Genomic DNA, 14,861 nt, shown 5'->3' on the forward strand with positions numbered 1-14,861 from the left:
TGCAACCCAGGATTATTGAGCAACATTCCCCAATTCCTCAGCAGTTCATGGTGTCTACGTCAGAAACAGCATTTTTCATGTCAACCTTCAAGTGTTCTATCAGATTATGATTAAGGATTAGTGTGAGCAGAATCGCTGAATCTCTGTTGGTGCACTCTTGGGTCGGGGCTTGTTTAACCAATCGAAGGTGAGGTCATACTCATGCTTATCTGTGAGCTAAAGTGCAAACTGTCCATCCTCCAACCGTCACCCTAATGAGGACAAAAACAAACACTGAGGGCACTCTATGCAATGATTCACCTTTCAAACCATCTCAGTGCTGTGTGCTCCTTCCCATATCCTCTGTCCTCTGCTATGCAGATGACTGCCAGATCTATGTTCCACTGAGCAAGAAAGACACCTTCTCATTAAGGCCACTCCTATCCTGTCTGGAAGAAATCAAAACCTGGATGGCACAAAATTTCTTGAAATTCAACGAAAAGAAGACAGAGGTGATATTGTTTGGTCCCAGTGGCCCTTGTACATTCCATTCTGTAGACTTGAGCCCCCTGTCTCCATTAAGCGCCTTCAGCTGGTCCAGAATGCCGCTGCTCGCCTCTTGACTGGTACTCGTAAGAGGGAGCACATAACTCCTACTCTGGCATCCCTTCACTGGCTGCCCATTCATTTTAGAGTTATTTTCAAGATCCTCCTCTTTGTTTTCAAATCTTTGAATAATCTCGCGCCACCTTACCTCTCTGAGCTCATCCGCCCCTACACACCTGACCGGCGCCTCAGGTCTGTGGACCAGTCTTTGTTAGAAGTACCAAGAACTAAACTGAGGCTCAGAGGGGATCGAGCCTTTTCTGTTGCTGGTCCCTCTCTCCGGAATGACCTCCCACTGAACATTCGGCAAGCCTCCTCGCTGCCCATCTTCAAAGGCCTCCTCAAAACTCACTTGTATTATTTGGCATTCGACTCAGCATGACTTAGATTTGTTCTTGATTTTACTGTTTGGTGCTTTCTACCGCCTTTTATTACCGATTTGTCTTACTGTTTATTGTGCATGTTAAATCGCTCCATATACAGCACTTTGTATGCAGCGATGGCTGTTTGAAAGTGCTCTATTTGGGTTTTGTACTTTGTTTGCATGGGACGGTCAAAGACTGTCTGCCAGTTGGGCCGACAGCGCGACGCAAAAATGCTGTCCTTGGGTGTGCAGTGAATAACCTCATCAAACATCTACTTGGAAACTAATAAGACTGTGTTGTTGTCGTTGTGCTGTGAAATCTTTGGTGAACTTTGCAATATGTAAGACATAATGAAAAAACACATAATGGTTGTTTCTCTTTGTCATGCTTTCAAATGTTTATGCTGATCTTTTTTTTTTTTTAAAAGCACATAAGGGAAAGGTTGCCCCTCTCCTAAGTCTCTTGACTACCTCTTTTTCTTTTGGTCCTCTTCGTGACATTCTATTCTATTCTATTCTATTCTCCATCCATCCATCCATCCATCATCTACCGCTTATCCGGGGCCGGGTCGCGGGGGCAACAGCTTTAGCAGGGAAGCCCAGACTTCCCTCTGCCTAGCTACTTCTTCCAGCTCTCCCCGGGGGATCCCGAGGCGTTCCCAGGCCAGCTGGGTGACATAGTCTCTCCAGCGTGTCCTGGGTCTTCCTCTGGGTCTCCTCCCGGTGGGACATGACCGGAACACCTCACCAGGGAGGCGCTCAGGAGGCATCCGAATCAGATGCCCAAGCCACCTCATCTGGCTCCTCTCGATGTGGAGGAGAAGCGGCTCGACTCTGAGCCCCTCCCGGATGACTGAGCTTCTCACCTTATCTCTAAGGGAGAGCCCGGACACCCTGCGAAGAAAACTTTCAGCCGCTTGTATCCGGGATCTCGTTCTTTCGGTCACGACCCATAGCTCGTGACCATAGGTGAGGGTTGGGACGTAGATCGACCGGTAAATTGAGAGCTTCGCCTTTTGGCTCAGCTCCTTCTTCACCACGACAGACCGATACAACGTCCGCATCACAGCAGACGCTGCACCGATCCGCCTGTCGATCTCCCGCTCCCTCCTACCCCCACTCGTGAACAAGACCCCAAGATACTTGAACTCCTCCACTTGGGGTAAGATCTCCTCCCCGACCCGGAGGGGGCACTCCACCCTTTTCCGACTGAGGACCATGGTTTCAGATTTGGAGGTGCTGATTTTCATCCCAACCGCTTCACACTCGGCTGCGAAACGCTCCAGTGAGAGTTGGAGAGCCCCGTTTGAAGGAGCCAACAGCACCACATCATCTGCAAAAAGCAGGGATGAAATACTGAGGCCCCCAAAACGGACCCCCTCAACGCTTCGGCTGCGCCTAGAAATTCTGTCCATAAAGGTTATGAACAGAATCGGCGACAAAGGGCAGCCTTGGCGGAGTCCTACCTCCACTGGAAGCGATTCCGACTTACTGCCGGCAATGCGAACCAAACTCTGACATCGGTGGTATAGTGACCGAACAGCCCGTATCAGGGGGTTCGGTACCCCATACCCACGAAGCACCCCCCACAGAACTCCCCGAGGGACACGGTCAAACGCCTTCTCCAAGTCCACAAAACACATGTAGACTGGTTGGGCGAATTCCCACATACCCTCAAGGACCCTGCTAAGGGTGTAGAGCTGGTCCACTGTTCCACGGCCGGGACGAAAACCACACTGCTCCTCCTCAATCTGAGGCTCGACTTCCTGACGGACCCTCCTCTCCAGCACCCCTGAATAGACCTTCACAGGGAGGCTGAGGAGTGTGATCCCTCTGTAGTTGGAACACACCCTCCGGTCCCCCTTTTTAAAAAGAGGGACTACCACCCCGGTCTGCCAATCCAGAAGCACTCTCCCTGTTGTCCACGCGATGTTGCAGAGGCGTGTCAACCAGGACAGCCCCACAACATCCAGAGCCTTGAGGAACTCCGGGCGGATCTCATCCACCCCTGGGGCCTTGCCACCGAGGAGCTTTTTAACCACATCGGTGACTTCAACCACAGAGATAGGAGAGCCCACCTCAGAGTCCCCGGGCTCTGCTTCCTCCAAAGAAGGCGTGTTGGTGGAGTTGAGGAGGTCTTCGAAGTACTCTGCCCACCGGTTCACAACGTCCCGAGTCGAAGTCAGCAGCGCCCCATCCCCACTGTACACAGTGTTAGTGGTGCACTGCTTCCCCCTCCTGAGACGTCGGATGGTGGACCAGAATTTCCTCGAAGCCATCCGGAAGTCGGCTTCCATGGCCTCACCGAACTCTTCCCACGCTCGGGTTTTTGCCTCGGCGACCACCGAAGCCGCGGCCCGCTTGGCCAATCGATACCCGTCAGCTGCCTCTGGGGTCCCACAGGCCATAAAGGCTCGATAGGACTCCTTCTTCAGCTTGACGGCATCCCTTACTGCTGGTGTCAACCAGCGAGTACGGGGGTTGCCGCCACGACAGGCACCAACCACCTTACGGCCACAACTCAGATTGGCCGCCTCAACAATAGAGGCACGGAACACGGTCCACTCGGGCTCAATGTCCCCCGCCTCCCCCGGAACATGGGAAAAGCTCTGTCGGACGTGGGAGTTGAAACTCCTTCTGACAGGGGATTCCGCCAGACGCTCCCAACAAACCCTCACTATACGTTTGGGTCTGCCAGGACGGACTGGCATCTTCCCCCACCATCGGAGCCTACTCACCACCAGGTGGTGATCAGTTGACAGCTCCGCCCCTCTCTTCACCCGAGTGTCCAGAACATGCGGCCGCAAATCCGATGATACAACAACAAAGTCGATCATCGAACTGCGACCTAGGGTGCCCTGGTGCCAAGTGCACATATGGACACCCTTATGTTTGAACAAGGTGTTCGTTATGGACAATCCGTGACGAGCACAGAAGTCCAATAACAAAACACCACTCGGGTTCAGATCGGGGGGGCCGTTCCTCCCAATCACGCCCCTCCAGGTCTCACTGTCATTGCCCACGTGAGCATTGAAGTCCCCCAGCAGAACAAGGGAGTCCCCAGCAGGAGTACTCTCCAGCACACCCTCCAAGGACTCCAAAAAGGGTGGGTATGCTGAGCTGCTGTTTGGTGCATATGCACAAACAACAGTCAGGACCCGTCCCCCCACCCGCAGGCGGAGGGAGGCAACCCTCTCGTCTACCGGTGTGAACCCCAATGTACAGGCACTGAGCCGGGGGGCAATGAGTATGCCCACACCTGCTCTGCGCCTCTCACCGTGAGCAACTCCAGAGTGGAAGAGAGTCCAACCCCTCTCGAGAGAACTGGTACCAGAACCCAGGCTGTGTGTGGAGGCAAGTCCGACTATATCCAGTCGGAAATTCTCTGCCTCACACACCAGCTCGGGCTCCTTCCCTGCCAGAGAGGTGACATTCCATGTCCCAAGAGCTAGCTTCTGCAGCCGAGGATCGGACCGCCAGGGTCCCCGCCTTTGGCTGCCGCCCAGCTCACATTGCACCCGACCCCTTTGGCCCCTCTCATGGGTGGTGAGCCCATGGGAAGGGGGACCCACGTTGCCTCTTCGGGCTGTGCCCGGCCGGGCCCCATGGGTGTAGGCCCGGCCACCAGGCGCTTGCCAACGAGCCCCACCTCCAGGCCTGGCTCCAGAGGGGGGGCCCCGGTGACCCGCGTCCGGGCAAGGGAAACCTTGGTCCATATATTTTGTTCTATTCTATTCTATTCTATTCTATTCTATTCTATTCTATTCTATTCTATTCTGTTTACTTGATGTCACAGATGGAGTGAGTTCATCCTACACAAAGCTGTCATTCTAAAAGTTTGTCTGAAAACGATTCTGATCAAGGTCATTTCAACCGTGGGTTTGGAATGCTGAACGCAGTTTGCACAACACGGGCTGGAAAATGGATTTGGGCACAAGATTCCTACTTTATTGGACCGCTTGGGTGGACCTTTGAAAATTACTCCAGCTTATTATTTTCTTCTGGAACACTCAGTCTTGTTTTTTTATGGGGGACTGTAGGCTTTCATATGTGCTCTGCAGTAATGTCCAAATTAAAATTATTTTCCTCTCAATGCCCTCTTGTGGAATGCTTACCTCCTTACATCAGAACTTGACAGTGTAATTTTGTCTCTCAAAATCTGTTTCTCTTGTTTCAGGGACAAAGACCTTTATTTTGTTCAATACATTTTCACCCCCAAAACATGTACAATACAAAACCTTTATTTCCTTGTTGTCCGACCCCAGTCAAGTCACAAAAGATGAGAGATTCGGGGGATACGAAAACAAGGAACGTAATACAATTTCCGATGATATAAAAAGAATTGTGTAATTTAACCTCCATGTAAGAAAATATAAAAACTAGAACATCAAATTAAAAAAAACATATACAAAGACCTTTCTGCATATAAACAGCACAGGAACATACATTTTTGTTCAAAATGGGTGTTCATGACAACGAACAGACTTAGCACCTTCACAAGTCAAGTAAAAAAAATGTTTGGAACACCAACATAAGGAGTGCAGTCAGTTAGCTGCGTTAAATAGTTTGCAGAGACTTTTGACTGGATGTCGGTGCCAGTTGGACCTCTCACAAAACCATTGACAAGAAAATAAAGAGGTGTTACTGGACTTCCACAACTCCAGCAGAATATTTGACCTTTATTTTCTTTTTATATAATTTATTTCTGTATGAGCAGAACTACTTTGAAGTAAACGCGTCCGTGGGTTGTGACTCTGGCTCGAAATTCTGTTGTGCTGACTCTGCCTTGGAGGTGCAGTTTCTGATTTCGTGTTTCAGCTCAGTCAACTGCTGTGAATGGTTGGTGAGAGTGCCATTGAATTGCAGGAGAAACCCATTCGATTGTCTGTCCAGCTCATCCCGAATTCTCTCCAGATCTTCTGCTAAATAATTAAGAACTTTACACTGGTCCTCCACATTAGCGACACGACCACCGACCTCTGTCACCTCTTTTTGTACCCCCATAGCTGTGCTCCGACAGCCTCGGACCTCGTCAGCGAGCCGTTTCTTCATTTCCTGCAACTCCGCCCTGAGCCGGCCCAATTTGCGCTCACCTGCCCCAAGCATGGAAGCCTGATGTCGAACCAGCTGGACCACGCCCTTCATCTGTTGGGCCAGACGGGACTCTCTCTCATGCCAGGAGCTGTTCACTCGTCCCACCTGGTGGACTACGGTCCCCAGTGACTCCTGAATTCCTTTCAGGGTGCGGTTGACGGCGCGAACGTTGAACTTAAGGATCGTGAGCTCGCCACGTTCTTTTTCTTGCTGCTCTTTGTCAGTCATATGCCTCATGATATTCTGTAACGTGATGTTGAGGCTGGTCAAACGGTCACTTTGCCTATCTAATAATCCCTGGACATTCTGATCCTCTGCCAGACCAATATTCGAAGATAAGGAGTCCCCTTGAATGGCCGCGGGGGGTTCGCATGAAGAACAGGAGGAAGAACAAAGAATCTCCAGGTTGCTCAGATGTTTTTGCACCCTGTCCACATCCATCTCGAGTCTCCCTCGGAGGGACTCCAGCTCGGTCTCCAGGGTCGGAACAGCATGTCCCTCCAGGAGTGCAGGAGCAGTGGCATTTCCCAGTTCTTCCAAAGCTATCAGTAGGCGTCCCTCTAGTTCCCTCAACTTGTCCTCCATTCTGGCCTCCAGGCCCTGTCCTGTCTCAGTTTTGTCTGAGGCGCTGCTCCTCTTTTCCAGTTGACCGGTCAGGTTGAGCTCGGTCTCTATATATTTAAGGCGCCCTTCCAGCATTCCCTCAACGTGGTCTTTATGACCTCCCAACTGTACTTTTAGGTGTTTCTGAGACTGATTGAGGCCCACTACTGAGGCTTCCACCAACTGCACCCTGTCACTCAATCCACTCAAAACAGCGCAGCAGCTTTCTATTGTGCTCAAATGATGGACCTGCGCCCGGAGGCTCCTAATTTCTGTCCTTAGGTCACTTGTACTTTCTTCCAAAGCATCTTCCATTTGTTCCTGCCTTTCCACTTGCTCCTTCTGACACTGACGACGTGTATCTTCTGCTTTCTCCTCACATCGGCCCACTGCACTTTCCACACGCTTCTCAAATCCCCCAAGAATGTTAGTACTGGCTGCACTCAGTTTGGCATCCAAATGCTGATCTGTAGCCTTTTGGTCTTTCCTCACAAGATGTGTGGAATCAGATCCGGTGCCTCCTCTGCTGGATATCTTTTCTAGTGCTCCGTCATGTGTCATTACTGTGGCTTTGAGCTCCTGAAGCTGTGCTGTCTTGGCTCGCAGCTCGGTCCTGATATTTTCTACCCTTCCATTCAGTTCTGTAAGCCCTGAAAAGACGTGTCTGCCGTCAAGAGTGCCGGCATCAAAATCTCCCCCAGGAATCTCTACAAAGCCAACTGTGGAGGGGCTAGAGGCTACGGAAGGAGCAGAAAGAGGACTGGGGGCAGCAATGAGCAGAGCTGTCAGCATCCTGTTGGCATCCTCTCTTAGTGATACTCGAAGGCTCTCCTCCAGACCATTCACAATCCCCCTTAGGGACTCCAGTCCCTGGTTCAGACGTCGTACATCCTCCTCAATTTGATATATTCTCTCTTCTGTGGCATTTTCTAGAGCCAGGCCTAAAATAATAAAGAGAAAGCTTGAGCATTATAACAGTGTCAGTTACATTTGTTACAATACACACATAAAAGCAGCCCGGATTGGTATGATTTAGGTTTACCTTCAGTTGGTTCGCCATTGCTCGGGGCAGGAGTTACTTCTGGACTATGCTCCATTGCTCCCCCGTTATGGTCATGCTCTTGTTCATGCGGAATGTGATGTTCTTTGCTGTGGTCCAGCATGGGCACAGGCCCATCTGGATATGATTCGAAAGAGGTGTCTGGATAGCTGGAGGATCTCGGCAGTTCAAAGTTATGCATCGAATAAGAGTTAAAACCATTGGTGGGAGGTCCTTTGGGTTGATTCCATGGGTAGGCTTTCACAAGACGGTTGCTGAGCGGGCCCTTGAAAATGGAACCCTGAAACATGGGGCTTTTGTATTGTGGCCCCTTGAATTGTGGGCCTCTGAATGGTGGCATGCTTTTAATGGAATCTTGGTAAGATGGTGGTCCCTCTATGCACCCATAGCCAGAGTACCCAGGACAACAGCGCCATTCCAACTCGGTGACTGTTTTATGCGCCACCTTATACATTGGTTTGTAGATTAGGCGGTACCTGTGGAGAACAAACAATGTGAAATTACTTACTTTGGGCTTTTCCTTCGAACAGGAAGTATGCTATGATTAATCAATTAGACAGATGCTTGTATTAAGTGGTGAAAATAGCTCAAGAATAAACCTATCAACTGATTTGAACATTCGAATTGTCTGAAAAGTGGTGTAAAACTCAGATTATTCATTGGCGTCTTGTGGCATTATGTCACCTCAAGATTGAAAGTCAATATCTAGATCTAAAATAGCGTCACTGTCCTGTTAAAGACACTTTGTGTATTTTTGGCATTTAAATTTTTTTTCTACCTTTATAGAGTGCCCAAAACACGGACACACACCTTTAATATAAAAATCTGGCGGAAAAAAATGGACAAACGTGTTCTTCACAGGACAGTGACAATAGTCTGCATGCTGCATCTATGCTGCTACAGCTATTTGTACAGAGTGTGCTGAGTGGGAGATAGAATTTTAATAAAATTACAAATTGCCAGAGTGTAATGATGAATGATACTGTACATCAATAATGTACCGTAAATGAAACTTCAATTGATTTGCATGCAAATGTACAATATGCACAACGCATCGTAAAATACCATCACTCACATAAGAGTTGGACATTTCTTATGCCAGGAACACTTGTTGTACTCAGCTTTGACATATGGGGCTGCCCCATCTTGCAAAGTGAAGGACACTGTCTTTTCGATCACATAAGCACAGTGGTTCCTTTTAAAGCGGGAAAGAAAGGTGGAAACATATTATTATTATAGTGAATTACGATTTGAAGTATTGCAGACTTGACAGGTGAGAGAACCATAAGCTTACTTGTGTCTGCTGGTAGGTTTTCCCTGGTCGTGGTGTTCAATCAGTCCAGCTCTGTAGCTACTGTAATGGAGCGGTCTGTATGACTTTGCTTCTCCAATTGACAAACATAGCATCTTTGCTACAAAAAGAATTGTCGCCACTAAAAAATTCATCACACAGTATGCAAGTAAAAATGCCCCGAGTAAAAATAAAATCCAAAATCCTCACAGATGAAAATATCCTAAAACTCCCCTTGCATCAACTTGATGCAAGGCCAAATCCCCAAAAGTCTTCATACAAACTTTGTCTCTGCACGAGGAATTTTTCAATGCGCTGTAAAGCAGAAAGCTAACCTGAGAATGCTGGCACTGTACATGGGATTGCCTGCGATGAAGTGTGTCAGCACACTGACTGTGACGGCTGCCACTAATAGGACCCCAAAGGCCCAATTTACATATCTCCTCCCACACACCCTCCCCAATATGACACTGCGGTGGGTGCCACTGAAACCGATTGAACTGACTTGGCTCCCAACGAATATTTTTCACTTGTCGCTACTGTACTGTATTTTGTTATGCAAAGGAAAAACGAACACTCATGATTCTATATTCCCATGGTGACATCATTGCAAACCAGAGTGGAAAAATACATTACATCCAGAGTCGAGTGTAGTCTGTAAATCTAAGGTGAGAGGAAAATGTAATTTGCAACAGTGGTTTGCAAGATCTCCTGCCATCCCTCTAAACCTGATATCTTATTTTGACGTGAACATTTTTGGCCTTTTTGAGAGGTGAACAACATTCAAATTTCTACACACTGCATTATCAGTTAAAATGTCTGAAGAAAAAAAAACGCATACGAAAATAAACAGCAGCAAGAAAATGTTTATGAACTTTTTAGAATGTCATGGATTTCTGAATGAATTTGTCATTCAAATGTGATTCGGTCTTCATCTGCATCAGTTGTATTGGCACATATGTATAATGAGTCTAAAATAACATGACAGGTACTTTTTTTTTATCTCTCATCTTTATTGAGAGCAATCACAAAACCTCATAGTACTTGTGGAAAAAGTATGTGAACCTTTCAAATGAAGAATTGGTGGCTCTCAGTAGCCACCCACTGGCTCTCCGGCCATCAAATCTGCCAGACATCTTGGAATCTTTGACTTGACATGTCCATGCACATTGGCAGCGTTTGAAGGCGAACGTAACAGTAAACCTCCATGGTCCGCAACAAATAATCACAAACACTTCCGTGCAACATCCACACTTGTGAGTGTCATGCACCTGAGACTTCAGATGATGAGGCGCGTCTTTATTGTTGTGAAATAAATAAGGTCACTGCTCCGTTTGAAAGATAACCTCCCAGCACATTTTACCTTTAAAAGTTATAAATATTTTCATGTGGTAATTTCAAGTGATAAACCTAACACGACAGTCGTAGTCAGTATCGCTGTCTGAACTTTTAAGCAACAGTTATAATATAATAATTTTTAAAAACGAAAGCAATGCCGAAGTTTAAAGGTCATGTAAAGTTCATTCAGAGATTTATGACTAAATACAAAAAAGTAAAAACAATAAGAAATATGGTGCACTCTATTGTGCAGATTTAGTGATCACCGTCCTAGCTTTCTTGAGGTTTTGTTTTTTTAAAATTATTGGTGCCGAGTTTGAATGAGCAATGAGTTTCCCCTTTTCCACTGCTGAGCAAAGAGCGGGCATTTGTGAAGGGTACCCCCAAAATAAATCTTCCCTTTGGTTTTTCCTTTGGCATGGCTGCTTAAGAGCACCTTGTCATTGAGAGTGAGTAGACTTGCTGCTTCTGACTTTTTTTTGCCAGGCAAGTGTGGATGGAGACTTACTTGAAAAGAATCTGCTTTCAGCCTCTATAATGTGCCTGAAATTTGAACAAGTGCAGCCATTGTTTTGCTATCTCTTGACTGACCTTTTTTTTCAGTATGCCTATTTCCTGTATCCTGTTTGTGCCCCGTCCCACCTCATTTACCTGGTAACACCCTGTCCTATGTCAACACTTAGGGAGTGTGGGGTTATTTTTAGCGCACTCTACTTTTTCCCAGGACACACCTTGTCTTCTCCATTTGTAAACAGGCTCCCGTTGTGTGACGTAAAACATGTTGCATTCGTGTTCTGGTCGGGTGGAACAAGCGCAGCTTTCTTCTGCGGCTGCTGGCTAGCGACTCCACCCTGACTTGTGCCTGAATGGCATCACACATTTGCGGCTGTTCTGGCTTTCCCCCGTGCGCCTGTATTACGGCTGATGTTAGGCGAAGGCCACCCACTGTGAACAGGGTGAGGCCTCACAACTCTGCCCGGAAAAAGGAGAGAATCCACACATTGCCTTTTCTTTGACTCACAATCAATCAAATAAGTACTAATGACGATGAATGAGTCCGTTGACTTTGGGGAGCCTTTTCTTGTTTTCTCTGTGCCTATTTAATTTTAACACTGGCGGTTCACATTCAGAGCCAGCCTGTTAATGTGTGTTTTGAGCCAAGGCAGCGTGCTTCCACACTGCATTTTCTTTGCATACCATTTTGACTTGATGGCATAGCAAATGAGGTTAGTTTGCACACCATTTGAGGGCTTCTTATAGAGCCTTTCATTCTGAAAATACCACAAAATGGAAAATAATCACTCATATCTTCAAATTTCAGACACCAAAGAAAAGAAGTGTTTCAAATAATCACCACGATTCTGCTTGAAAAATGATAACAAATCAAGCCCTTATCTCCGCTCTCAAAGGTTGTAGGCGCATCCTCTAAATATGCTGAAACTACACCCCACTCAACTGTCAATCAAATACCTCTTCTACAATACGGAAAATTGATGCTATTTTGTCCAGCACAGGAGCACCTTGTTGGAGTTAACGAACATCGTTCCTATGTGCCTTCATAAACCCTTCATAGTTGGAAAAAGGAAATATGACATGGTGGCCCAGTGGTCAACTGGTTAGCACGTCGGCCTCACAGTACAGTGGTGCGGGGTTCGATTCTGGCTCTGGCCGCCCTGTGCGGAGTGGGTGGTTTTTCTCCGGGTACTACAGTTTCCTCCCACATTCCAAAAACATGCACGACAGGTGAGCGAAACACTCTAAATTGTGGCATGAGTGTGAGCGCGGGTGGTTGTTTGTCTATGTGTGCTCTGCGATTGGCTGGCAACCAGTTCAGGGTGTTCCCTGCCTACAACCCGAATACAGATGGGATAGGCTCCAGCATGCCCCGCGACCCTTGTGAGGATAAGCAGATCAGAAAATAGATGGATGGTTGGATGGAAATATAACATAACATCAGCAATGTTGTTTTTTGTGCTTGCACAATAGCCCAGGATAAGAGCCACCTATAGCTTTCACATAACTATACATATACAGTGTATCTACAGTATGTAAAAACTCAAGTGGCTGGAATTTATCATACTGACGGGCTTTTGCACGCCGCAAAAAGAGGCCCTCGCTCTTAAGTGTCCATGGCAACACAGAGCACCATCAATATGTTAGCTGTCAAGTCAGATGTTTTTTTTTCATCTTGGAACCCATTTGGGTAAAAATCTGGTAACACACCGCCATATACAACACGTTTTTAATCATAATTTTTAAGTCAACGGTAGTCACTTGCATTCTGGCTCCTGGAAGTACACTGGCACCTATTGTTAACAAACAATATGAAAACATTTCACATACAGTACACCGCACAACATCATACCATACAATTGGCTGCTAAATTCAGTATTGTACAGTCAACTCGGTTGAGAGAGATCGGGTCGGCCCGTAAACAGCGAAAATCAAATAATTGATGCCAATGAAATGCATTGTAAAAGATACACAAATACATGGAAATTTTACACCGCCCTGGCCAAAATAAATCTGAATAAAAACACAGATAAACATTCAATACTGGTTATTTATTCAAGAAGGCCAAAGGAAAGGGGAATTCCCCCTCCTCCAAAATACAAAGGAAAGCTCCCTCAGAAATAAAAGATTGAAAAAATGCACGAATATGGGATCCTGAACAGTGAGTATGTGGGGAGTCAAATGTAATCGGATGTATACAGGCTGTGCTTGTTATATCAGCTGCCTTTTGGAGATGCAGGTTGGGAAGGATATTTTTATTGACCTTGTGGTGCTATTTGTCTTGAGTAATTAATTGCCGCTCTTGTATGCTCACAGCCATGCAAAAGAACAAACAAGAGTAATTGGTCTCAACACTTCACAAATCTAGACTTGGTTTCCTTTGCTGAAGGGAGCACCTACAATTTATTTTATAATTATTTTTAATCATTCACTTCAGTACATTTTTCAGTTCATTCATTCAATTTATTCATTTTGAGGCATCACTATAACACTATTAAAAGAATTACAGACGAAGAGATAAACATTGTCTTCAACAAACCTCATTTGGAGGTTTCCAGGCTCCTGCCGTCGTGTACACATCTGGGCAACACTGACACGCGCACACGAACACACACACACACACACACACGCACACACACACACACACACACACACACACACACACACACTTAAGCTCTGTTCTTTCAAAGATTTTCAATATTCTACAAGCAAAAACAGTAATAGATACAGTAACCTTTTTTACTATTGTTCCTTGTCAGACTGGTTTATACAAAGTGCGTAATAATGATCCTCACATTCACAATTCAATCTGTACAAAGTATTACGTACAATATTTTGACACAAAGTGTAATTTAAAGATTTTTCAGGGAGTTAGATGTGCATCTCAAGGCTTATGCTACAGTGTGCTGGACATCAATGATTCTCAAACAGAATGTAGCTTGGGATTCACAAAATGACTTGCCATAAATTATGCTGCATAATTTTATTTCTATACGTAGAGCACAAACAAAATAATAACAAACGAATGACTCCTCCTCCCGTTTTGGGCCTATTGAAAGCTCTCATATGATGATCGCAGAAAATAAATATAACATTTATGAATTTCTGTACAAACCTTTTTTAAGAACTAAAGGCTTTTTGTTCTTGTAAAGATTGCAAATTGCCTCACGCCCATGACTTTTTGCTCCTAAGTCATCCCTTAGCAAAAGGTAGTTAAATCAAGTTTACTAAAACTAAACTGTTTTACACTGAATTGGAGGAAGTATACCTTTAGTGTACTTTTTAAATACTATTTTTTATAAACTTCACAGAAGTATGCTTAACTATACTTGGCTTGTAAAAGTATACAGACAGATACTTCCAGTATTGTATACTTACTTTAAAAAACTTGCTTAAATCTTAATTTGTTCCAATTTAGTGTGAAAAAGTATACTTTATACACACAAGTATACTTTATAAAGTAAGCTTCCTATAGCCTAAGCTTTCATAAAGCATAACATATAGCTTTTTTCTAGAAAATAGGAAACCTAAAAAAACACGAGTCAAGTCAAGTCAGTCAAGTCAACAGTATTTATAGAGCACTTTCGAACAGCCATCGCTGCATACAAAGTGCTGTACATGGAGCGATTTAACATATACAATAAACAGTAAGACGAATCGGTAATAAAGGTAGCAGTAAAATCAAGGACAAATCATGCTGAGTCCAACGCCAAAGAATACAAGTGAGTTTTGAGGAGGGATTATTCAGAGATTTGAAAACAAAGAGGAGGATCTTGAAAATAACTCTAAAATGAATGGGGAGCCAGTGAAGGGATGCCAGAGTGGGAGTTATATGCTCCCTCTTATGAGTACCAGTCAAGAGGCGAGCAGCAGCATTCTGGACCAGCTGAAGGCGCTTAATGGAGGACTGGCTGACTCCAAAGTACAAGGCATTGCAGTAATCCAGCCGGGATGTGACAAAGGCATGAATTACTGTCTCAAAGTGTTCATGTGAAGGGAGAGGTTTTATTTTG

The 14,861-nt window shown here is 45.8% G+C and overlaps 1 protein-coding gene across 1 annotated transcript; it reads right to left on the minus strand.

The window, feature by feature from the left end:
- Nucleotides 1-5,151: 5,151 nt before the first annotated feature.
- On the minus strand, nucleotides 5,152-9,364 carry LOC127595942 (EMILIN-3-like). Its single transcript, XM_052057990.1, has 4 exons — nucleotides 9,001-9,364; nucleotides 8,782-8,901; nucleotides 7,689-8,182; nucleotides 5,152-7,575 (listed from the first exon to the last, which is right to left on the minus strand). Exons 1-4 carry the CDS (start codon nucleotides 9,150-9,152, stop codon nucleotides 5,669-5,671), a joined length of 2,673 nt encoding a protein of 890 aa, XP_051913950.1. The 5' UTR covers nucleotides 9,153-9,364; the 3' UTR covers nucleotides 5,152-5,668.
- Nucleotides 9,365-14,861: the final 5,497 nt, after the last annotated feature.

Source organism: Hippocampus zosterae, chromosome 2 (assembly GCF_025434085.1).
Source record: "Hippocampus zosterae strain Florida chromosome 2, ASM2543408v3, whole genome shotgun sequence".
Taxonomy (NCBI): Eukaryota; Metazoa; Chordata; class Actinopteri; order Syngnathiformes; family Syngnathidae; genus Hippocampus; species Hippocampus zosterae.